Consider the following 27220-nt stretch of genomic DNA (forward strand, 5'->3'; position numbering starts at 1 on the left):
AAAACCCCATGTGTGTGCACGAACCAGTGATGGGCAGAAGCCATAGGGAGATAGTGGCATGGTTTATTATAATCCGCAAACGAACCTTTTCCGGAGGTGCGAAGGCGGTAGAACGAGAGGACATGAAATGAGATTGAAGGGGGGCAGACTCAAGAAAAGTGTCAGGAAGTATTTTTTCATGGAGAGAGTAGTGGATGCTTGGAATGCCCTCCCGCGGGAGGTGGTGGAAATGAAAACGGTAACAGAATTCAAACACGCGTGGGATAAACATAAAGGAATCCTGTTCAGGAGGAATGGATCCTAAGGAGCTTAGCCAAGATTGGGTGGCAGAGCCGGTGGCGGGAGGCGGGGATAGTGCTGGGCAGACTTATACGGTCTATGCCAGAGCCGGTGGTGGGAGGCGGGACTGGTGGTTGGGAGGCGGGGATAGTACTGGGCAGACTTACATGGTCTGTGCCCTGAAAAGGACAGGTACAAATCAAGGTAAGGTATACACAAAAAGTAGCACATATGAGTTTATCTTGTAGGGCAGACTGGATGGACCATGCAGGTCTTTTTCTGCCGTCATTTACTATGTTACTATGTACTATGTTATTATAAGCAGTGTAATAGTAATAGTGGCCATCATGAACAGATCTTAGGGAAAGGAGCTGCCAGGATGGACTCTACCCTTCCCCTTGAAACTGTGTATTTAACTGCACCTGCAGACACTCAAGGATTGAACTGGTTTGTTAGACTTTAATTGTGCCCTGGCTATTTATAAGATCCTTTACAAGGCTGTTCTAAAATTTGAGAGCTAGGAAAAGAGAACAGAGCCTCCTTTCAGTACGCCAGCACAGATACAGAGAGCTCTACTAGTATGAAAGTTGGTGGGGTGGGGGAGGGGGGCAACGTTTATAGCTGCTAAACAGACAGTGCCAGGCAGACACCATACCAGGGAAGGGTGTATAGTAAGTTTACAAGTGGTTCCAGATGCACACACAAGGGAGCGCTGCCACTACTTCAGCTAGGGGTACAAAAGCACCAGCAGCAGAAAGGCCTCGCAGCTCAACAGCAGAATTAGTGAGGGGTATAATTTGGGAACAGAATTTAAGATGCTATTTTTATTTTAAGGTCCAAATGCTTATCGCGATTGTCTTAAGTAAATGAAAAAAAAGAAAAAGGTGCCAGTTGCTGTTCTGCTTCTCAGTAGGGCTAAGCCTCAGTCTCTCTCACCTGCTGAACTCTTCCTCTCCGATCAGGTGCCGAGGCACAGGGGAGTACCTGGCAGGTGTCACCTGTGCTGGGATGTAGCTAGGCTTGGTCTCCACACCGCCTGGGTACCCCAGATTGGAATTATGGCTTATTTGATTGTCACTCAGTGCTGAAAATGCTATGAAGAGAGGAAAAGGCAGTGAGATTACAGGAAAGGAACAGGAGCAGGAAGAGCAATTTCTGACATAAAAGCAGATGGGTATGAAACAGTGTTTATAAGCAGCAATTATTTATCCTCAATGCAATTAAAAGTGTGTATGTCTTGGAGCAATGTGTACCCTTTTAAACATACAGATAACATATATTCCCAAGGATGTTTTTGGGTCAGAGGGAGTAAATATTATTATTATTAACATTTGTATAGCGCTACCAGACGCACGCAGCGCTGAACACCTGACACAGAGAGACAGTCCCTGCTCGATAGAGCTTACAGTCTAAAATAGCACACAGATTGCATTTTTAGCTCCATGCGTATTATTTTTCATGACATAAAGTGGTGGATATGTCCAAGCATACTTTCACCGAAAAGTGGTGCAAATATGGGTAGATTAAAACTGGCCCCCAATGCAGACAGTTTGAAAGTGGCACCCTTACGGTAGCTTCCCTTACAGACACAGAGGATAAAACAGTGTTGATACAATTGAAAATCTAAATGTAGATGTGCTGTTCACTCCCCTGGGAACATCTCTTTTCAACCCTGCTAAACACATTTGTACTATAAAAGCCCATATAAATAGCATAGCAGTGTTGCTTACTTGTAACAGATGTTTTTTGTAGACAACAAGATTGATGTCATCACAGAAACATAGAAAATGACTGCAGGCATAGGAGCCGACTCTGTGGGTTCTTGAGCACCCCCAATATTGAGAAAATTCCTTGTATATGTTTAAGGAAGGGTTATTTCCACTGGGCTTAGCACCCCCAATAATTTTGAAAAGTTGGCTCCTATGACTGCAGATAAAGGCCATATGGCTTAGCCAGTCTGCCAGTTCAAACTAATTACTAATACAATACTATATTTAAACAATTCTATATTTATGTTCCGCAATTGCCATATACTGTAAGTTCAACGCAGATTACAGTAAGAGCAACCAGTAAAAAAAAAAAAAATCCCTAAACTGAAATTTACACTTATGACAAAAATTTAACATTTTAATCACCTAAACATTGACTAATTAAAACTTCCATAATCATCTTCTTGCTTAATAGTATATGGTAATAAATTCCAGACATTTCCCGATTGATAAGATATTAAAAGGGAATAGAAACAGAAACAAAAACATGATAGCAGATAAAGGCCAAATAGCCCAACCACACACCATCCGCCATCTGCTCCTTTCCCTATGAAAGCTCATCTATTTGTCTCACACCTTTTTTGAATTCAGATACAGTCTGTCTCCACATATCCACTATCCTTTCTGTAAAAAAGTATTTCCTTCGGTCCTTTTAACTTCATCCTATGTCTTCTTATTCTGGAGTTTTCCTTCAATTGAAACAGACTTGCCTCCTGTACATTAATGCCATGGAGATATTTAAATGTCTCTATCATATCTCCTCTCTCTCTCTCTTTTCTTCCAGAATATACATATTGAGGTCTGTAAGTTGTCCCCATAGGCTTTGAGATGGAGACCACTAACAAATTTTGTAGCTGCCCTCTAGATTGACTCCATCTTTTCATAGATGTGGTCTCCAGAATTGCACACAGTATTCTAAATGGGGCCTCACCAGAGACTTATACAGGTGTACTATCACCTCTTTTTTCCTGCTGGCCTTTCCTCTCCCTATGCACCTGAGTATCCTTCTGACTTTGGCTGTCGCCTTTTCTACCTGTTTGACCATCTTAATCATCAGACACAATCACCCCCAAGTCCCACTCTTCTTTTGTAGTTTATTAAACTTGATGTACTGTACTTCTGTAGTTCACAAGAAATCACAGTGGTGTACACTTTAAAATCAAAAGGACAAATTAAATAAAAAACAGAACTCCAATGCATGATAGGAAAGCACACCATACAGAAAACAAACAAAAAACAATAGAACAAACGTAATACAAAAGCATAATTACCCAGAAACATGAAGCTCGCTAAGCCTCAGGGAGAGCACCAAATGCAGCTATATAATAATGTACCTTTAAAAGGCATCTAAATCTTGAAAGAGATGACCCAGCCCTCAAAGACTGTGGAAGCGCATTCCATAATCCAGGAAATACAATTAAAAAATGCACCCTTTCTAGCTGTTGCCAAGCGAGCTTTGGCCAAGTTGGAAACTTCAACTTGTAACGTATCTACTGAGTGCAAATTACGTCCAGGAAAATATGGTGTTAACAATGCAGGAAGAGAAAAAGGTAGATGTTCATAATAAACCCGATAGACGGTCAATTTAAACTGAATTCTATAAACAACTGATAACCAATGATAATGTAAATACAAAGGTGTAATGTGATCAAACCTTCTCTAGAATCTGTATAGCAGTATTCTGCAAAGTCTGCAATTTTTTCAAATTAGCGCTGGTAATCCCAGTCAAACTAGCCTTAGCATAGTCCAACTGTGACATAAATAAAGCAGGAACTAAAACAGAATTCTAATCAACATATTTCTTAGCTGTCCTCAATTTATACAGGGTAATACAACCCTTGCAAACCACAGCCATCACATGAGTCGAAAAAGTTAAATGAGAGTCAATCCAGACTCCCAGGTACCGAAAACGCATCGACTATTGGTACTAGCTCATCCAACAACACTACAGATACACCTAGGCACTCCTTGTTCCTTCCAGTCACCCAACATGCCAGTCCTTTTCCTATTCAATGCCATCCGAACCTTTTGCAGCCATACAGCCACCACTTCCAAACAACACTGCAAATCAGTAAGATCTAAATCCTTCACTAAAGCAGGTGCCACCAAAATAAGAAATTGGCATAAACATATGGACTAATACCAAACCACTCCCTTAGATTTTTGCAGCCCAAGTGCATGACCCTGTGCTTTTTATCATTGAATCTTAGTTGACAATTTCTGGGACCATTCTTCAAGCTTCTCTAGATCCCTCTTTATTCTATCCACACCCTCTGGGACGTCTACTCTATTATAGAGTTTGGTATCATCTGCAAAGACACAAACCTTACCAGACAGTCCTTCTGCATTATCACTTACAAATATGTTAAAATGAGCTGGCTCAAGGACCATTCCTTGCTGCACACCACTGATAACATCCTTATTCTTGGAGGAAACTCCATTTACTACTACCCTCTGTTTCCTTCCACTTAATCGGTTTCTACCAGTCAATCAGTTTAGGGCCCAGACCGAAGACAATCAGTTTATTAATCCAGTCGCCTGTGCGGAACCACGTCAAAGGCTTTACTAAAATATAAGTTCACCACAACTAGCCCTCCCTCTAAATCTAACTGTTTGGTTACCCAGACAAAGAAATTGATCAGATTTGTCTGACAAGACCTGCCTTTAGATAACCCATGCTGCCTTCGGTCCTGCAGTCCTTTTGATTCTAGAAACCTTATAATCATTTCCTTTAACTTACTCAAGACAGAGGTCAGACTAACAGGCCTGTAATTCCCAACCTCATCCTTACTTCCACTTTTGTGGAGAGGAAACACAGCTGCCTTTCTCCAGTCTTCCAGGACCACTCCAGACTCTAAGAAAGCATTGAAAAGGTCAGACAGCGGAGCCAATAGAAGTTCTCCAAGTTCCTTGAGTACCCTTGAATGTATCCCATTCCGCCCCACTGCTTTTGTCTTCTTTTAGTTTAGCCAGCTCCCTCTGAACACAGTGTTGAGAATTGGTCCAGGTTCTACCACACATCCATTCCCCATTAACATCCGTTTTCTGTGGTCCTACTCCTGGCTCTTCATCCGTGAACACAGAACAGAAATATTTGTTAAACAGTTTGGTTTTCTCCTTATCAGCTTCTACATATTCCTCCTCTTCAATCTTGAGCCTCCCAATACCACTTTAGCACTTCCTTCTATCACTTACAAATCTAAAAAATGTCTTATACCCAAATTTTACCATATTGGCTATTTTTTCTTTCTGTATCTTTGCTTCCCTTAGGGGCAAATGCACAAAATGCTGGCGCTAGAAATATCATTGGATCAGCGCAGAAGAATTACTCCCTTATTCTCAATGCTAATGAGATGCAAATATAGGCACACTTATAGTGTCGAGCATTATGGAGTTCACCTCAGTGGAAAGAAGAAAAGACAGCAACAGTGCAGAATTCGGCTATCTGGTAAAATCCAACTTTTCCCACTAGGAAGCCCCCAAAGCCTAAGGTTTCTCGCAGTCAACGGAACATTGTTGTTTTGGGTTTGTGTCCCTCCCTCTCTTGTGCTGCGCATCTTCTGCTAGTCTGCTGAAAGAAAAGCTCTGCAACCATTTTCCTGCCCATCTCCACAGCACCGTTCCAAGTCCTGGCTCCCTCCCTGCGTGGCTTCCTGTGGTGCAGCTTTGAGCTTTGCTTGGTCAGTCCAGTGTTAAGCTTTTTGGGGGTCTCACCATGGCTCATAAGTACATAAGTATTGCAATACTGGGACAGACCAAAGGTCCATCAAGCCCAGCTTCCTGTTTCCAACAGTGGCCAATCCAGGTTACAAGTATCTGGCAAGATCCCAAAACAGTACAATATATTTTATGCTGCTTATCCCAGAATTAAGCAGTGGATTTTCTCAAATCCATTTTAATAATGGCTTATGGACTTTTCTTTTAGGAAGCTATCCAAACCTTTTTAAAACTCTGCTAAGATAACCGCTTTTACCACATTCTCTCTCTGGCAGCAAATTCCACAGTTTAAACACACGTTCAGTGAAGGAATATTTTCTCTGATTCGTTTTAAATGTACTACTTTATAGCTTCATTGAATTTTCCCTAGTCCTAGTATTTTGGGAAAGAGTAAATAAGTGATTCATGTCTACTCCTTCCACTCCGCTCATCATTTTATAGACCTCAATCATATCTCCCATCAGGCATTTTTTCTTCAAGCTGAAGAGCCCTAGCTGCTTTAGCCTTTCCTCATAGGGAAGTCGTCCCATCCCCTTTATCATTTTTGTCACCCTTCTCTGTACCTTTTCTAATTCCACAATATCTTTTTTAGTGATGCGGTGACCAGAATTCAGCACAATATTTGAGGTGCAGTCACACCATGGAGCGATACAAAGGCATTATAATGGCCTCATTTTTATTTTCCATTCCTTTCCTAATAATACCTAACATTCTATTTGCTTTCTTAGCTGCTGCCTCACACTGAGCAGAGGGTTTCAACTTATCAATGATGACACCTAGATCCCTTTCCTGATCGGTGACTCAGCAGAATCCTAACACCAGCTCTGAGCTGTCATAGAATTTACACAGTGGCGTTCCGTGGTTCACTTCCACCCGGGGCGGATCACTGCTGCGTGCACCCCCCCCCCCCCCCCGGCTGCAGGGCAACGTGTGCACCCCCCCTCCCTGGCTGCAGGGCAACACGGCACCCCCCAAGTCCCAGTCCCCACCTGTCTTACCAGCTCCGTCGACTCTGCGCTGCTGTAAAACAAGAAAATCGCCTCGTCGGCCCTTCCCTTACTTTCTCTGTCCCGCCCTCGAGGAAATAGGACGTTACATCAGAGGGCAGGACAGAGAGAGTAAGGGAAGGGCCGACGAGGCGATTTTCTTCTTTTACAGCAGCGCAGACGCGAGGCGCCGCACCACGCAGCTGCCAGGTGGATGGAGCTGGACTCGCCAGCAGAGCACCCGTTGACACCTGGGGCGGACCTCCCCCACCGCCCCCCCCCTTGGTACGCCACTGGGTTTACACCAGAGAAAGCGCTTTTGTTTGATGCACTGTCCACTGTGCATTGGGGAGGAATAGCAAATGAGCTCATGAGCATGCTTATTGTGCTGTTCCTTCCCATGCTCGCTTGTTCACACATTCCAGGCCTGTAAACATTTTGCACTGGTAAATGCAGGTGCTAGTCTGGTGCTAATGGCCTCAAGCACCCGCGTTTACTTTTGAGCATCAGGGCCTTAGCTTTTCCAGGTTTTCTTGCCTGTCTTCATCTTTCTATGATGGCAGTTGCATGCATAAATAATAGTATTCTATAGCTTACGCATGCAACTTCAAGACCCGCCCCTGATCTGCCCATGTGCGCACTCCCTTACTAAGTTAGGCATACAACTGGCACTGTTCTATAACTTGGATACGCACATTTGCACACTCATTGGAAATTTGGATGGGCAACTTTATTGAATCCGAGGGAACACGCACAATTAAATATGGGCACCTAGGTTACAGAAGCCAGGGAAGTTGATTATGCAGGAGGACTCATATCCAAAGAAGCACTGCAACAGTGTGCCAGTAAAGCAGAGAATGGCCTGGCAACAGAGCAAGAAAGAGAGCACTCATGACTCAGGTAGCAAGCCTTGAAGGTCTGCAGAATGGAAGGCTCCTGAACAGAGCAGGTTCAGATGAAAAGCTGAGATTTTGACCGTGGAAAACTTGGTTGCCATTCAAAGGCTGATGATGCTGAAAAACTTTGATGGTAGACTGAAAACTGAATAAAATTAATAAGAAAAAAGAAACTGGTAGAAAACTCTGACAAGTGCGTTTGGCAGAGCAGAAGAAACAACACTGAGGAGCTGAGAAGACTGCTGCTTGAGGGAATGGTTGCTCATGCTCAGAACTTGACACTGTTCTACGAAGGCGTCAAGAATAGTGCTATATAGTATAGGGCATAAGTTGGCATTGGTGCACCTTAGGCACAAGCACTTATCTGTCATGTGCACATATGTGATAGTATTCTGTAACTTACATGCACATCTGACCCACCCATGGGCACGCTCTCTTTGCAGTTACATGCTACAGCATTTAGGCACTATGTGTACACACTGTGTTTCAAACAAAAAACTATACGAGGCTTCTTTTCTGCACAACTCTTTGAAAACCCTGCTGCTTCCTGGCTGAAGATCAGTTCAACCCATTTCTTGCAATTTCTTCAGAACATATTCTATGCTTACCCTCTTCTACCTCTTTTCTGCAAACTCTTGCGCCAAGACATTACATTTCTCCAAATACAAATTTTTAATAAGGACTGGATCCTCCTAACTCAAAATCATGGTAACTGTATATGTTTAAAGCAAAATGGCATCTGCACATATCCTGATAATAATCGTTAGATTATGGTGATGTCATTTAGGTGAGTTTATTCAAGGTGATTTGTCCCAACTTGTATTGAAATTGGTTAAGTTTTGAGAGAGTTCTGCAGAAAACAAGATTTGTGTAGTTTTGTTTGAAAGACAATTCCACATATATTAATGCCGCATAATGGCTACTATTGGTACTTAATTAACAATTAATTTAGGCATGCAGCTGGCACTCTTCTATAACTTGTCAGAAATGTAGACACCCAGCTGTATAGAATCCAGGGGTAAGTTCTCAGTTTGGGAGAGTAATTCCATCCTTGTCAATGGAAAAGCATTTGCTCTGAGGATAAATTTTCTACTTAGACGAATACTAAGAGGGGCATAATCGAAAGAGACGCCCAAGTTTTGCTGAGGATGTCCTCACAAAACATCCCGATGGAGGGGCAGGGAAACCCGTATTATCGAAACGAAAGATGGACGTCCATCTTTTTTCGATAAGACGGTCAGGGACGCCCAAATCCTGAAATTTAGGTCGTCCTTAGAGATGGTCGTCCCTAGACTTGGTCATTTCTGATTTTTGGCAATAAAGAAAACCAAGGACGTCCATCTCAGAAACAACCAAATGCAAGCCCTTTGGTCATGGGAGGAGCCAGCATTCGTAGTGCACTGGTCCCCCTGACATGCCAGGACACCAACCGGGCACCCTAGGGGGCACTGCAGTGGACTTCAGAAATTGCTCCCAGGTACATAGCTCCCTTACCATGTGTGCTGAGCCCTCCAAAACCCACTACCCTCCACTGTACACCACTACCATAGCTCTTACGGGTGAAGGGGGGCACCTAGATGTGGGTACAGTGGGTTTTGGAGGGCTCACATTTACCACCACGAGTGTAACAGGTAGGGAGGGGAGGGGATGGGCCTGGGTCTGCCTGCCTGAAGTGCACTGCACCTACCCTACTAAAACTGCATACTGCTGTGATGGACCTGAGTATGACATTTGAGGCTGGCATAGAGGCTGGCACAAGATATATTTAAAGATTTTTTTTGAGGTTGGGAGGGGGTTAGTGACCACTGGGGGAGTAAGGGGAGGTCATCCCCGATTCTCTGTGGTGGTCATCTGGTCAGTTCGGGCACCTTTTTGTGCCTTGGTTGTAAGAAAAATAGGACCAGGTAAAGTCGTCCAAGTACTCATCAGGCACACCCTTTTTTTCCATTATGGGTTGAGGACATCCATGTGTTAGGCATGCCCAAGTCCCGCCTTTGCTATGCCTCCAACACGCCCCCGGAACTTTGGCCGTCCCTGCGACGGAAAGCAGATGGGGACGTCCAAAATCGGCTTTCGATTATACCGATTTGGGCGACCCTGTGAGAAGGGCGCCCATCTTCCGATTTGTGTTGAAAGATGGGCGTTCTTCTCTTTCAAAAATAAGCATGATAGTTACCCTTTGAAACTGTATTCTAAGTGCCACTGAAAGCCTGTTTTATAAAGGCAATGTCAAAGCACTTTGACTTACAAAGTTACACAGTAAGTGCTTTGAAAATGAGCCCCATAGCCACCCAGATCCAGGCCCAGTACAACACAGATACTCTTGCACAAACCACTTTGCCCAGGAATGTCCTTGCACTGATCACATTCATTTTAAAGTTGCTTGTCTGGTATATAAAACTTTCTATGGCCTTAACTCAGAATCCTCTTGCAAAAAAGAGAAGTCAGCTGAGAAGTAGGAAAAATTTATCACTAGACTTTCCTTCCAGTAAAAAGATGACTTCAAAGTCAGTTTGGGAATGTTCTTTCATTTTTCAGGGTGTTATGATATGGAACACTATCTCTGTTGAAGTCCATCTTATTACACCATATATTCTTTTTCATAAAGCACTTAAAACATTTCTGTTTTTATGCCAGCAATCTTGATTGTTTAATATTTACTTTGTAGATTGTAAACTGATCATGTGTTTGCAATTCTATCTGATTGGGATTTTTTTCTGATAGTTTGTAATCCGCTTTGTACTATTTTGGTTAAAGGCAGAATAGAAATCACATTAGTATAGTATAAATATAGGAGCACTTTTTCTGTGCACCCGTTTTTGCACATGTGTACTTCCACACAATTTGATAAGAGCTCTTTTTTATGTGTAAAACATGTTTTGCATGTAGAAAATGCTTTATAAAATTACTCCACAGGGCAATTTTTAGAAGTCATTTACACAGGTAAAGCATGCTGTCTCCTACTACTACTACTTAACATTTCTAGAGTGCTACTAGGGTTATGCAGCGCTGTATAGTTTAACAAAGAAGGACAGTCCCTGCTCGAAAGAGCTTACAATCTAAAGGACGAGCTTACAATCTAAAGCAGTATGTATTAGTGACACAAATGAGTGATGTCATCCAACTTTGCCAACACGGACCGGTTCTGTTTAAATACAGGTACCCTAATTGGGAGCCTGGTGTGCAAGAATAGCCTAATGATTACAGCAGCAGGCTAGGAAGTAGGGGACTCAGGTTCAAATCCCTCCATTGCCTTGGAATGGCCAGGGGTGGCACTGGCAACCTCACTCTATTTAGAACCTTCCATTTAAAGCAACACACTTTTGTGGCAGCCCCATAAACCATCCAGGGCTTACTGCTTGTGGGCAGCAGAGAAGAAAGAGCTTGGGAGCTCAAGGTCCTCAAACTGAGGCCTACACTAAGCTAGCACAAAAAGCCCCCGAAACACCCCCAGAATGCCCCCAATGTAGCCGGCTTCCACTTCAGCGCTAACCGGTCATTTTCAATGGCACTAACCAACCAGTTAACTAATTTTGAATATCAGCTGGGGGGGGGGGGGGGGTTCCAAGAACCAGAAAAATAGTAAGTTTTAACAAGTGGATAATGTCATTTGACAGAGCCCAATGCTGGAAGGTGTCCCTCAGCTCTAGACTTGTAGAGGTTTTGATGACTCAAACTGCAGATTTGCAACAGTTCCCATGATGCACTGTTGCACAGGGTCACTTCAGTTCTCTTCATTCTGTGTCGCTCTCTGCAGTTCATCCTTTCACAAGTGGAAGTAATTGTTTTTTGAAACCTTGCACATAGATTGCTTCATTTTCATAATTTTTTTTCACCCTTAGTTCTCCTAACTAGGATTTGCGCTACTAATAAATTATCTTATTTTTTCCTCACCTGCTATTGTCCCTGATACTGATATATCAAGGTGTTTTGGTCAGGAAAATTTTTGGCCTTCTTCATCAAATTATTTGATTTTGCTTAGGCCATTTTCCGGCCATATTGCAAACAAGGATATCCAGTGACTTTAAAAAAAAGTAACAGACAATGCAGCAAGACTATATAAGAAACCAGTACCTAGGCCTATACCACAAAAACTTAAATTGTTCTAAATGCCAACTAATGACATATAGAGGCTTTTCATGGAAGAGAAGAAGGAAAGGCTCTTTGGTTCCAGTAAGTCTGATCCAGATGTATCAGCATTGAACACTGGATCCAAGAGTAGCACTGAACCCTGAAAATGCATTAACCTCAATCATTGGTAGGCCCCGTCAGGATCAAGCATTCTCTGATTTCTGCCTGAAAAAGGCAAAGGGTTCTTACACTCCAGCACTCTGTATAGTATCCATAAGGCTTCTCTGATTCAAAAACAGCAACTATAACATCATTCAGTGGTGGCCCAGTCTACTCTCAAGAAAGCCAAAAGTGCAAGAATTCACTCTTGACATCTGCAGGGAGAGAAGCTCATAGAGATCCTTCCTGGGAGAAGATTTTTCAGAATGCTGTGTTCTCTTCCCACATAGCTTCTTACCAGCTCTTGAAGGTTTATTAGTGAATTTATATAAATACTAAAGGATAAGATCCTATAATGACCTCTTTTATATTTTTAACAAGAAAAGATCACTACATGCAGTGTAGAGGACAGAATAAAAGAGAGAGAGTAAACTATTCAAGGAATTAGATTAACAGGTGACCATTCGATGATGTAAACTGGACATATGAATAGTTAAAAAGAAGTGAATTGAAACCTAAGGAAATACGATTGATATTTGCAGCCAGTGGATTACAGATAAGATGGTCTATAGTAAACAGAGAAAAACATGGTAAGAAAGAGCTGGCTGTGAAGTTCTGATGGCAGAAAATCTCTGTACAGAAAGGTGCAACAAGGTGGCACATCTCATCCATTGGAAACTTGGGTGGGTTTTGGAGGGCTCACATTTACCACCACAAGTGTAACAGGTAGGGGGGGGAATGGGGATGGGCCTGGATCTGCCTGCCTGAAGTGCACTGCAGTACCCACTAAAAACTGCTCCAGGGACCTGCATAGTGCTGTGATGGAGCTGGGTATGACAGTTGAGGCTGGCAAAAAAATGTTTTTTATTTTTTGGGTGGGAGGGGGTTGGTGACCACTGGGGGAGTAAGGGGAGGTGATCCCCGATTCCCTCCGGTGGTCATCTGGTCAGTTCGGGCACCTTTTCAAGGCTTGGTCGTGAACAAAAAGGGACCAAGTAAAGTCAGCCAAATGCTCATCAGTGCCGCCCTTCTTTTTTCCATTATCGGCCGAGGACAGCAATCTCTTAGCTACGCCCCTGTCCCGCCTTCGGTACACTGCCGACACGCCCCCTTGAACTTTGGCTGTCCCTGCGACGGAAAGCAGTTGAAGCTGGCCAAAATCAGCTTTTGATTATACCAATTTAGCCGCCTTATGAGAAGGTCGGCCATCTCCCGATTTGTGTCAGAAGATGGCCGCCCTTCTCCTTCGAAAATAAGCAGGCTAGTGAATTAAGTACTAGTTCTTCAAATCCTGCTGCTGCTCCTTGTGATCTTGGGCAAATCACTTAACCCTCCACTGCATCAGGTACAAACTTCAACGGTGAGCCCTCAGCAGATAGGGAAATACCTGAATGTAACTGACCTTGAACTACTACTTCAAAAAGGTATGAATTAAATCTAAAATTTAAAGAAAAAACCCCCTACCATTAAGGTATTTAAAGGAAACTCATGGAGTAAACAGGAACAGAAAACATTTTAAATTAGAATGATCAAAAACTTTGAACCTAACAGGAGAGACTCAACAGAGACCCCTCTATCTACCTCCTGTTCCATACTTTTACCACAGGAAGGGTGAATAATTTTCATATAGAGGAAACAAACCAAGCAGATCAATAGAAAACAAAAAGAAAAGAGCCAGACAGAAATAATATTTTTTTGAACTTATTTCCGTCATATAAATGCAGTCTTGGGGTCCAAAATTCAAATTTTTCCAGACCTAGCAAGGGAAACAAAAAAAAGGGACAGAATTCTTGGCTATGAAACCTAGAGTTCTTAATTTAGGTGGTTCTTTTGTGCTGAAATTAACTTGTAGGTGTTTATTTTATACTTATAACTTTGCTCACACCTTTTTCAGTAGTAGCTCAAGGTGAGTTACATTCAGGTACTCTGGATATTTCTCTGTCCCAGGAGGGCTCACAATCTAAGTTTGTACCTGAAGCAATGGAGGGTTAAGTGACTTGCCCAAGATCACAAGAAGCAGCAGTGGGATTTGAACTGGCCACCTCTGGATTGCAAGACCAGTGCTCTAACCACTAGGCCACTCCGTTTATTAACCTTAAATTTAACTAATTATGTTTTTTTTGACCCAAAGAAACTGTTAGAATTTGTTAATTCCAAAGAAGGTACTAGAGATACCTTGGTTGCATCCAGTAATTGATTAAGCTATATATCGGCTGCGAGTGTTAAGCTCTCTACTACTCTATTGATGATTTATATTCTTTCTGGGGTTTTTTTTTATTTCTTGGAACTTAGATATAAATAATGTGGACAAAGTTTTAGATTTTTTTTTCTGAGTACAAATTATTTCCCTGTTACTTTATGTATGGATATTACGTAAACATTTATGTTAATATGTAAATGTAAAATAAAAAATACATGAAAAGGTAAAAGAAAACACAAAGAAATCTTTATTGATGACACTCAAACCAAGACAATGCCCGACACAGGCCGTGTTTCACCCACATAAGGGCTGCTTCAGGGGTACAAAATAATAATCAAAATTACATAATTAGTCAAAAAATAATAATACAAAATGTGAATAATGTAAAACAAACAATAATACCATGACATATACATAAAATATGTATTTCATTAACAAATATGACATGCATAGTGTAACAGAGACTATATCATAAAAACATCAATAATGAACATAAAGAGTGATATATTGAAATAACAGTATGTTCATTAATGTTTGTAACATACAGATTACAGTACAATTGATTCCTTGCAAAATGTGGACATGCCTTTTTGGAGTGCATAATGTTTTTCTCCATCAGAAATAAAAACATTGTAGCAGTATACTATGCCATACTTTGTATTGCTATTTGAATATTTTACTGCTGTTTAGTAGCCTAGTGGTTAGTGCAGTGGACTTTGATCCTGGGGAACTGTATTGGGCAATTAAGCCATTGTGACATCACTGATGAGGTTGGCTCTTATTGGTGGAATGAGTGGAGGAGTAGCCTAGTGGTTAGTGCAGCAGACTCTGATTCTGGGGAACTGGGTTCAATTCCCACTGCAGCTCCTTGTGACTCAGGGAAAGTCACTTAACCCTCCATTGCCCCTGGTACAAAATAAGTACCTGAATATATGTAAACTGCTTTGAATGTAGTTGCAAAACCTCAGAAAGGTGGTGTATCAAGTCCCCTTTCCCTTTATTCTTACTGTACACCGCCTTGAGTGAATTTTTTCAAAAGGCAGTAAATAAATCCAAATAAATAAATAAGAATAAAGAATAAAAAACTAAAGCTCACATAAACCTCTTGCAAAAGGCACTTATTTTTTTTAAATATTTTATATTAGTCATTTGTCTGCTAGTGGTTCTTTTTTCCAGCAATAGTGTTACGGTATGTTGTTGTGTATATGCTGAATTGTGAGATAAACTTATCAATAATGGAGGGAAAGAAGACCTCAGACCAGTGACATTTTTTGATCAGTAAGATCACCACATTACAGTCACTACCATATAATCACTGGTCTTCTACCAGCCTCCTTCCTGAATGTTTAACTTGTGCGCTTAAACGGTCCCGTTTTGGGGGGGCCCTTAAGTTTGCAACAATAAAGCTAAGTAGCTGTGGTTATGTTTTTTGCATATACAGCATTTATTTATATGTTTAAGCGCACAAGTTAAACATTCAGGGAGGAGGCTGGTAGAAGACCAGTGATTATATGGTAGTGACTGTAATGTGGTGATCTTACTGATCAAAAAATGTCACTGGTCTGAGGTCTTCTTTCCCTCCATTATTGATAAGTTTATCTCACAATTCATCATTTTTACCCGCTATGTTTGTTGGTTGTTATTTCACATAATTTAGCGGAGTTACTCCCAGAGATTTTCTGTTACTTTTGTTGTGTATATGCTGCCATTTTCTAGAGAGCGGTGAGTTAATCAATATTACTTTTGTGGTTTATAAGTATGTGCTGCCATCTTCTGGAAAGCAGCAGTAAGGGTTTCTCTGAAGTATTAATGATTGGTTTTGTTTTGTTTTGTGATTGTCAGCACTCTGCCATCTCCTGGAAAGTGGTAAATAAAGTAGTACAGCCTTTTGCGGTATAAAAGTATGCACTGCCTTCCTTTGTAAAGCAGCAGTAAGAGATTTTCTGTGTTAGTTTAGTAATAGTAAAATCTATTTATAAGACAAACACTTTTTTCCTGTGTTATTTTGGTTTGTAGATGTAATAGACATTTAGTCACTGTGCTGGTGTGTATATATATATACACACACACACAGTGCACTCCATTTAAGTGCACATCGGATAAGCGCATGCTCTGTTTAACTGCATGCCGTACTTCAGTCCTGTTTTTGGCTCCATCAATTTCTATGGGGACAAACTTCAGTTTAGCGCACCACTGATAAGTGCAAGATTTGCTTATATGCATGGTTTAAGACCGCTCATCTGCAGGAAAGACTCCGCATAAGCGCGCGCACAGAATATGGAAGCCGATTGGCGCATGACAACCAATGAGATTTCAAATTTACCACCCCTTTAACTGCCACAGGCAGACTAAGCGAAAGAATATTGTTAGAGTGTACACTGGAGTCGTCGTTGCGCAACTGTAAGACTTTAACACTGGCTGAATTAATAGATGTTCTTAAAAAATTAGAAAACAAACAACGTCAAGCATCTATTGCTAAAGAGTATGGTGTCAATCCCAGTCCAATTTCACATATCTTGAAGCAGAAAGACCAGCTTCTGGAAGACTGGCAAAACAATACAGATCCACACCGGAAATGAAAACAGGCGGGAAAAGCTGAGGAGGTAGAAGATGCTCTGCTTCGGTGGTTTTCTCAAGTCAGGAGCAGACAGTTTCCTGTCAATGGTCCATTGATTATGGAGAAAGCTAATCAGCTAGCTGAAAGTCTTGGACTAACTGAATTCAAAGCCACTGTTGGATGGTTGGAAAGATGGAAGGAGAGGAACAACATAAAATTCAAGAAACAGCATGGTGAAAAACAAGACGCTGATGACTTTGGTGCTGAAAATTGGGTTGTTTCAGTTCTTCCTACCATCTTGAACAAGTTTGCACCTCGTGACATTTTCAGTGCTGACGAAAACGGTCTCTACTGGCGAGCGATTCCTGATGGAACCACTTGCATTCAAACAAGCCAAAACTACAGGAGGTAAAATGTCGAAGGACCAACTGACAATCCTCCTTTGCTGCAATATGGATGGGAGTGAGAAGTTGGAACCACTCGTCATTGGAAACAGCAAACAGCCCTGTTGCTTCAAGAATGTTAAGTGACTTCCTGTGTCTTACGAGGCTAACGCAAATTCTTGGGTGACTGGGGAAATTTGGAAGCAGTGGCTAAAGAAATTAGACACTAGAATGCGTGTCAGATTTTGTTGCTTTGTGATAATTGTGCTGCACACAGTGATGATGTCAGGCTGTCTAACATCAAGATGGTCTTCATGCCACCAAACACTACCTCTCTGATCCAACCTATGGATCAGGGCATAATAGCCAATTTCAAACAACATTATCAGGCTCTTGTGCTACATCTTCTGATGAGCATTATGGATGACCAGACTGGCTCATAATCTATCACTGTTGGATTCCCTACATATGCAGAAAGAAGCCTGGAATCATGTTACACAGGCAACCATTGTGAATTGCTATAAGCGGGCAAGCTTTGTTAAGGATGTGGAGAGGGACGAAACAGATGCAGCTGTTGCAAATGCATCAGATGAACAGGCTATTGACATGCCAGCTGGTGTTACTGAAGAGGAGTTTCATCACTAAATAGCTGTTGATTACGATCTACAAACAGCTGATGACAGCACTGATGTCCAGATATGCACCTACACGCAGGCAACGGCTGATGATGAAACAAATGAAGAACGATCTACATCCCATTTAAACAAGATTTAAAGGAAATTTCCAAATATATCATGAATTCATGGGCGGATGCATTTCAGCTGAAACTCAATGCAGAAAAAACCCAATGCCTAATACTCACCTCTCAACATAACATGAACAAATTCACCACCATTAACACATCAAAACTGAGTCTTCCAATTTCGGACACCCTAAAAATTCTTGGAGTCACCATTGATCGACACCTAACACTTGAGAGTCACGCGAAAAACACAACCAAGGAGATGTTCCACTCAATGTGGAAATTAAAAAGAGTAAGACCTTTCTTCCCAAGGACTGTCTTCCGCAACCTGGTACAATCAATGGTACTCAGTCACTTAGACTACTGCAACGCACTCTATGCTGGCTGCAAAGAGCATATATTCAAGAAACTCCAGATAGCCCAGAACACGGCAGCTAGACTCATATTCGGTAAAACAAAATATGAAAGTGCTAAACCCCTATGAGAAGAACTACACTGGCTCCCTCTTAAAGAACGCATCACGTTCAAAATATGTACCCTAGTTCACAAAATCATTCACGGAGATGCCCCAGCCTACATTTCAGACCTGATAGACTTACCACCCAGGAATGCTAAAAAATCATCCTGTACATTCCTTATTCTTCATTTCCCCAACTGCAAAGGTGTAAAATACAAACTAACACATGCGTCAACCTTTTCCTACTTCAGCACACAATTCTGGAACGCGCTGCCGTGCAACTTAAAAACAATCCATGAATTAACTAACTTCCGCAAACTATTGAAGACCCATCTCTTCAACAAGGCATACCACAAAGACCAACAAATGTGAACTCGTCTACATATATCCAGAATTGTCTTATAATATTTTATTGTTATACTAATATCTTGCTTTATAATTATCATGCTACCCAAGATCTTTCTGTAACACTAAATGTTTATTTCTTATATATCTCCACCATTCATGATGTATTGTAAGCCACATTGAGCCTGCAAAGAGGTGGGAAAATGTGGGATACAAATAAGGAATACAAGGAATATAAGGGGGGAAAGGGGAAAGCGGTGGGAAGGGGGGAAGGAGGGGAGGACAGGGGGGAGGGGAGAAAAATGAAAAATATGTTGATGGCAAACCTTATTCATTTTGTACCAATGTTTGATGGAAGCACCGCACTATTGAGTTTGAAGTTATTTGGTTGTGTACATTGGATTGATCCATCAATAAAAAATTTGAAACATAAAAATAAATAAAATAAATAAATAATCAGGCAAAGCACAATGCATAGGGGAGAGGTAGTAATACATAGAGGCATATTTTCAAAGCACTTAGAGGCATATTTTCAAAGCACTTTGGGAGGCTAAGTTCCATAGGTTTCTATGGAACTTTGGGAGGCTAAGTGCTTTGAAAATGAGCTTGTTAGCCTCCCAAAGTTCCATAGAAACCTATGGAACTTAACCTCCCAAAGTGCTTTGAAAATATGCCTCATAGTAACATAGTAGATGACGGCAGAAAAAAGACCTGCATGGTCCATCCAGTCTGCCCAACAAGACAACTCATATGTGCTACTTTTTGTGTATACCCTACTTTGATTTGTACCTGTGCTCTTCAGGGCACAGACCGTATAAGTCTGCCCAGCACTATCCCTGCCTCCCAACCTCCAGTCCTGCCTCCCACCACCGGCTCTGGCACAGACCGTATAAGTCTGCCCAGCACTATCCCTGCCTCCCAACCTACTACTACTACTACTAAACATTTCTAGAGCGCTACTAGGGTTATGCAGCGCTGTACAAATTAACAAACAAGGACAGTCCCTGCTCAGAAGAGCTTACAATCTATAGGATGAAATGTCAAGTTGGGGTAATCTAGATTTCCTGAGTAGAGGTGCTGTGACCTCCAGTCCTGCCTCCCACCACCGGCTCTGGCACAGACCGTATAAGTCTGCCCAGCATTATCCCTGCCTCCCACCACCGGCTCTGGCACAGACCGTATAAGTCTGCCCAGCACTATCCCCGCCTCCCAACCTCCAGCCCCGCCTCCCACTACCGGCTCTGCTATCTAATCTCGGTTAAGCTCATGCATGAAGTACCTCCAGCAGCCAGCAGGGGTCAGAGGGCAGAGCCTCTTGGGACAGGTAGTCCAGGATCTAGTCTCTCCACAGCTGGAGCAGATAGCTCATTAGCTGCCTGGGCAGGAGCAAGAGGGTGTGGTTAGAAGCACAAGCTACAGGCAGTATTCGAAGGAGAACCACATGTAGGCTGAAATTCCTTGGATAATGGATAGACTCTAAAGTATGAGGGACAGATGCAGGCTGAAATTCCTTGGCTATGTGAAGGTCCCTAAAGCATTGAATCTACCCAGAAGGTAAAGAGAGATTGGGAGAGAAAAGCTTTTGGGAATGGTATTGCAGACTAGAAAGAGAAGCTAGAAGAAGGTTTGGGCTGGGGAAACACAGACAGGCTGAAATTCCTTGGGTATTGGATAGACCCTAAAGCATTGAATCTACCAGGAAGCTAAAGAGGCGGGAGAAAAATCCTTTGGGAGCGTTATTACAGACTCGGAAGTGGGAGACTGGGAGAGAAAATATAAAGGATTTTATTGCAGCCTGGAAAGAGAACCTGGAAGAAGGTTTGGATTGGGGGAAGTAAACGTATAGTTGGGGGAAAAAATCTCTATGCTAAGCTTTGTAACTCAAGAGACAGTACTGGTGGGTTGAAGTGGGAAAAGGGTTTGAGAGCCTAGGTGTTTTGGGGAGTTTATCACATGCAGTTATGCCATCTACTTGGGGAATGTTGCTGTATAGTGATTCTACGTCCATTGTGATTAGAAGGGTACCCCGTGGTAACTGCATGATGTTTTTTAATTTGTTCAGAAAGTATACGGTGTCTTGTATGCCATGCTTTTTTTGTAGAAAAAAAGGTTATCTTGTTGGGCAGACTGGATGGACCGTACAGGTCTTTATCTGCCGTCATTTACTATGTTACTATGTTAGGTGTGGCCAGGGCCGTGCCAATGCAGTAAGTGGGGTAAGCAAGGCAGGGGGGCGCCTGCCTTAGAGGGGCGCCGCTGCCCTGCCGTCCGCTCACTTGCAAAATCTTTTACCTGAACTTGCGATTCTCCTATCTCCCCTGCCATCCTTTTCATGGCAAACCTGAAGAGAAAGCAATGCAGCAGTATTCACTGAGGCAGGCAGGCTCTTCAAATTATTTGAGAGAATGCAACCAGATTGCTATATATGCTTTGGTTTGGGGATAACTCCACACTCAGGGTGAGCTTCAGAGGTTGAACAGCATTCAAATTAAAGAGAACCTGAAATTTTAAAAGTGCTAAAAATAAGTTTTAAAAGTATTTGCATTAATCTAATTGCAGAATTCAGGTGCTGGGAGTCTGTACTTGGTTGTCATATGCTCAGATTTGTTTAAATCATATGCAAATTAATCAGTTTTTGGGCAGTTCTCATTTGCATATTTATGAATAAAAAATGATGGAAATATTTACAGCCTTAATGTTAGGTCATGGCTCTGATCAAAAGTGTGAAGTTTGATCCAAAAACGAAGGGTTTATCTAGTGTTTTTCACTAAAAATCCCCATGAGTGTCTGTATGTTAATCTGCATTCAAATAGAGCTCTCTGATTGGATGATCGGCTTCTGTTAAAAATCTGCGGGGAAGGGAACAGAGTGAGACAGCAACTGACCGTTGGTTTGGCCAAGAGAGACATGCAGCTATGAGTTCCTGTGTGTGTTGACTGAAATTATAAAAGAGTGCCTGATTATGTGGTAAATGAGAAAATATGAATGAAAAGAGGTTGGTGAAGATTGAAGTTTGAGGTTTCTCTAGTGAGAAAAGGATCTGAATATTTCAGGATTACTTGAAGTTTATGAAGAATAGAAAAGGGTGAATTTCAGTTTAAGAGTGTTTAAATCCTATAAGCTATATAAAGGCTAGGTAGATTTAAGTGACTGTAAGCAAGGAAACCTTAATATTTGATCTGAAATAAATATTTGATCTGAGATAGTTGATCAGAGATAAATGTTTGATCTGAATTATATCCTTTGGTGCAAAGGAGATTAGAAAAAGAATCTTTGGAAACTAAGAGGACTTTGCTCACATTTTGAATTAGCATTCCTATTTTGAGTTGGAAATCTTCGAAGTGTTATGAAAATACATTTTGCTTTAATGAAATTGCTAAACTTTAGTCAGATAGAGGGGGGGGGGGGTGCCAACTGATAGTCTGCAGGGGGGCACCAGAGACCCTAGGCACGGCCCTGGGTGTGGCACATGTTATATGCATGAAAAGGTGGTTTAAACCTATGTGCAGTGCTGTGCAAAACCATAAAGAGGGCACTGTTAGGCTAAACCTGGAAGAGAGGGATTGCCCACATATAACCAGTACTGTGTGGAACCAGAGAAAGGCTTTGGTAGGAGTAAGCCCTCACTGATATATGTTTGAGGCCCCACTGTTTGTAAGGAAAGAGGAATTTAACTTTGTTATTGGTGCTTTTGTATATTATGAAAACCCTATAAGCCAATGCCAAGAATAGAGGCTTGTATTTTCACTTTGTTATACCCACAATAATAAGCTTGGTTATGGGAAATGCTAGGAATTGTGGTCATTGTAGGAAAAGGCTTCCATGGGGCTAGATTGAGCTAGTTCCAGGGAAAATAGGGATAGCAGGAAGGCTACAGCTCCCTCTCAGTACCAGCCATAACTGTGTATGAGACTCTGTCAGAGGCCACTCAGTCACCTTAACCAGCCTTTAGAACCGGGACTTGCACACTAGGGCACCCCCTAGTGGTGAAAATGTATATACTACAGTACCTTTTTCCAAGAGATTTTTGGTGAATGTTTGTTTTTTTTAATTCTTTTTTTCTTTTTATTTCTGATGGAGAAAAACATTATGCACTCCACAAAGACATGTCCACATTTTTCAAGGAATCAATTGTAGTGTAATCTGCATGTTCAAACATTAATGAACACACTGTTATTTCAATATATCACTCTTTATGTTCATTATTGATGTTTTTATGATATAGTCCGTTATACTCTGCATGTCATATTTGTTAATGAAATTTGAGTGATATATTTCCCTTACATATTTTTAAATGTCATGGTATTAATGTTTTACATTATTCATATTTTTTTATTATTACTATTTATTGACTAATATGTAATTTTGATGATTTATTATTTTGTAGCCCCTGACACAGCCCTTATCTTGGTTTGAGTATCATCAATAAAGATTTTCTTTGTGTTTGTCTTTTGCAGTCCTGCTCCTGGCCCTTCAGCTGTGAACACAGAACAGAAATATTGTTAAGCACATTACCCGAGACACTCCTGCTGAAACCAAAAAAGAACCAACAAAAAACAACAAAGGGAAAACAACAAAAGTCTCTCCCATCCTAGCCCGGAACCTATTCTTATTTGTTCTTCAAGACTGATCTCTCTCCAGCACTGACAATTTTGCTTGTGCCTATGGCCTCCAATTCACAGAGGCAAGAAAAGGAGAAGCCATGTCCGTGTGATGCCAAGATGGCAATAGCGTGACAGTGAGCTCTGCATGGATAGTGGAAATTGTGTCGGAGGTGAAACAGGACATAGACTCTTCTTTGGACTAACGAAGTATGGCGGATAAATTGGACATTGTGGATGGGAGGTTGGAGGCCTTGAATGGGGAGTTCTCGGCACAATGCCAGTGAGTCTCCTACAATAAGTCCCCCCTGAACCATAGTGAACACACTTTGTCCTCAATAGGACTGAGACCAATGTGAAACTCCTACTGTGCCCAACCCCCCCCCCCCCCCCAAACTCAGTGCAGATGTAAACATCAAATCTAGTGTCCCAACGAAAAGATCCTCAATGGATGATCTCTCATGCTGAAAAGCAAAATACAGCAGGCAGTATTTAAAAAACAACATATCCCCCACCAATCTACTTGGGTCCATGTTTAAGCAACAAATGATAGATCTGGGAGCAATACAATCACAGAAAAAACAGAGGTAGTTGTATCGCTCCCAGACAAATAAAACAGAACAAAAGAAAAGTTTAAAAAATGTTTTTTTAATTCCAGGGGCTGACGGAAATACGCTGAGAATAAATATAATAAGAATATGGAAGTGGTACCAGCTGTGAGAGGCATACGGAAAAAGGTGTGCATGGCCACAATCAAAAATTCCTTCCTCTCTCTCTCCTTCCTTCCCCCCCCCCCCCCCGAAAGGGGAAAAATGGAAAGGGGGAAAAGAATGGGAGAGAATACAAAGAACTCAATAAAGCTAAGCATGGAAGAAGCCCTGCCAGTAGCATGAAGTCCATAGCTGGATCCATTGTAAGTTCAACAATGACAGTCAGGTCCTGTAAGACTCCCAAGATCAACCAGGATCCCATGAACAAGTATCACTTAAAAATAACAAAACTGTAATTAAATATTCCAGTCAAACAACTCGGGACGCTACCCAAAAACCATAAAAGATTCAAGGAATGCCAGTGGGCTTTAGCAGTAAGAAAGAGCAGCCAGCAAGACAAAGCACCAGAAAGGTCCATAGTACAGCTGAACACACTAGATCCACAGAAAAATTATAAGCATCATGCAGGTCCTCTAAGCAAGATGTTAGGGCAAACGCAGAGTGAAGGTCCTCCAGCAGCTCCCACAAAAAGCAATGGTCCAAGATAACATCAAAGAGCTGTCAACTTAGATTTTTCAATTCCTCCACATCGTCACCCTTGAATTCCATTTCCGGTACAGATAGATCTCTTACTGTACATGTTCTTCCACAAAGACCGAATCAAAGAATTCATTCAGTGTCTCCACTATGGCCTTGTCTTTCCTGAGTGCCCCTTTTGCTCCTTCATGATCTAATGGTCCCACAGATTCCGTCACAGGCTTTCTGCTTCTGATGTACCTGATTTTTTTGTGTCTCTGTGGCAAGTTTTTTTCATATTCTCTTGTATTCTTCTTTATCAGTGCTTTGCATCTAACTTGCCTGTGTTTATGTTGCTTCTTATTTTCTTCACTTGGATCCTTTTTTCCATTCTTTGAAGGATGTTCTTTTGATTCTAATAGCCTCTTTCACGTCACCTTTTAACCTGCAAAAAGCTTCTAGAAGATAAAAGAACTCTGGGTAGCATTTGTACTGGGGCCCCACGGATGATGTCACCCACACATGAGAACATATATCCTGCTGTCCTTGGAGAACATCTGATACAGGTGAGTAACTTCACTTTATGCGCAGATTACATGCATAAATTATTAGAATGCATTTATATGTGCAAATGTCAAAACTCACCTAATTGCTATACTGTAAATAAGTGCATATCATATAGGTAGGTGTTCACATGGGTGGGACTCACAATTAAGTGCTTATCTTATGCAGTACTCTGTGTTACATATGTATTCCGGCCTTTAGTTGTGAGCATTTATATCAACTCTATGGTCTAACAGTATACATGCATACATACCTGGTTATGCTTGTATTCCATCAAGGAAAGTAGATGCCTACTTTTCTTTATAGAATTGGCACCTAAATATAGGTGCATTGTTATAAGGGTATACATATAGTCAGGCAGGGCATACATTAAGGTTATACATACTGCTGGCATAGTCGGGTGGGGCATACATTTCATTGAGGTGGACAGTGCCTGGTTTTGCCACTTTCAGGTACACCATGTCAGAGGTGTTCTTCAAAGCAGCTACAGCTTCCTCATGACGTACATCTTGCAGGTTGGTGTTATTTACCTGGAGAGAGGGGAAGAGAAGGAGATGTATACAGTGTACACCAGATGTTGCCTGTAGTCTTGGAATGTGTTCAGCATGCACATGTATAAGTGTACATCAGATGGTATCCTTCATCTTTGGACACAGTGTACAACAGATGGTCACATGATACGTATGATGGCCAAGAGAAGGAATGAAAAAAACAACTCAGGAGTCCTGCAGGGTTCAAAGGTTTATTACATTGTTCAAATATTTTCAATAAAGGGTTCAGTGCCGTACTGGCAATTTTTTAACAATACAATAAACTTTTAAACCCTGCTGGACTTCTGAGTTTTTAAAAGTCATCCCCTTGGTCATCGCCGCTGCTTTTTGTTCATTTGTACCTCTGTGGGGACCTTGCTTCTTTTTTTTTTCCCATCCATATGATACATGTGTCAAATCTCATGTCAGGATCTGTATGACGTACATAAGATAGTGTTTCTGATTTTGGGATGCGTAAACCAGATGGTACATTTTAGAAGGCTATCCTGCTCATTTTCGAAGGAGAAGGGCGCCCATCTTCTGACACAAATCGGGAGATGGGCATCCTTCTCTTAAGGCTGCCCAAATCAGCATAATCGAAAGCCAATTTTGGGTGCCCTCAACTGCTTTCCATTGTGGGGATGACCAGAGTTCAAGGGGGCATGTTGGAAGTGTACAGAAGGCGGGACAGGGGCGTGGTTAACAGATGGGTGTCCTTGGCCGATAATGGAAAAAAGAAGGGCGTCCCTGACGAGCATTTGGCCGACTTTACTTGGTCCATTTTTTTTTCATGACCAAGCATCAAAAAGGTGTGCGAACTGACCAGATGACCACCGGAGGGAATCAGGAATGACCTCCCCTGACTTCCCCAGTGGTCACTAACCACCTCCCACCCCAAAAAAAACAACTTCAAAAATTTTTGTCTTTTTTTTTTTTAGAGTATATCCTTTGCTATGCCTCTGTCCCTGTGATGGCAGTTGAGGACATCCAAAATGTGGATGTTTCTGTGAGAAGGACATCCATGCCTTTGCTATGCCTCCAACACCCTTTTTATTTATTTATTTGGATTACTAGTAGCAGCAGTGGGATTTGAACTGGCCACCTCTGGATTACAAGACCAGTGCTCTAACCACTAGGCCACTCCTCTACTCCACTCCCTTGAAATTTGGCCATCCCTGTGGGGGGGGGGGCAGTATGTAGGTCCCTGGGGGAGGAGGTATGTGTGTGTCAGCAGAGGCATAACAAAGGCGTGGACGTCCTTCTTTCAAACATTTTGGACATCCTCAACTGCCCCCCCCCCCCCCCCCCGCAGGGATGGCCAAATTTCAAGGGAGTGGACTAGAGTGGTAGAGTGGCCTAGTGGTTAGAGCACTGGTCTTGCAATGTAGAGGTGGCCAGTTCAAATCCCACTGCTGCTACTTGTGATCCAAAATCCAAATAAATAAAAGGGGTGTCAGAGGCATAGCAGGTATGGATGTCCTTCTCACAAACATCCACATTTTGGACATCCTCAACTGCCATCGCAGGGAAGGACTTTCTCAACTGCTGTTGCAGGGAAGGACATCCTAACAGCGAGCAGCTCATTTGCATGCAATTTCCTTCATGCATGCCCATTCATTTCCGGATCGGTAAGGGAAGGGCTTTTACCATCCAGTTAGTGGGACCAGTGCACTACAAATGCTGGCTCCTCCAACGACCAAATGGCTTGGATTTGGTCGTTTCTGAGATGGGCATCCTC

General features: G+C 41.9%; 1 protein-coding gene across 5 annotated transcripts in view; it reads right to left on the reverse strand.

Annotated features, from left to right (window-relative positions):
* Positions 1-27220, reverse strand: part of DLG3 (discs large MAGUK scaffold protein 3) — a 409804-nt gene that overhangs the window by 237513 nt on the left and 145071 nt on the right. For 4 of the 5 annotated variants that reach the window (XM_030208893.1, XM_030208892.1, XM_030208890.1 and 1 more), the window contains 2 exons: positions 25338-25482; positions 1216-1372 (listed from right to left, as the gene is read on the reverse strand). In XM_030208893.1, the coding sequence (XP_030064753.1) occupies positions 1216-1372; positions 25338-25482 (302 nt within the window). The remainder of the gene's footprint in view (positions 1-1215; positions 1373-25337; positions 25483-27220) is intronic. The other variant, XM_030208894.1, reaches the window with a different exon arrangement.

The sequence above is a fragment of the Microcaecilia unicolor genome, chromosome 7 (genome assembly GCF_901765095.1).
Source record: "Microcaecilia unicolor chromosome 7, aMicUni1.1, whole genome shotgun sequence".
NCBI lineage: Eukaryota > Metazoa > Chordata > Amphibia > Gymnophiona > Siphonopidae > Microcaecilia > Microcaecilia unicolor.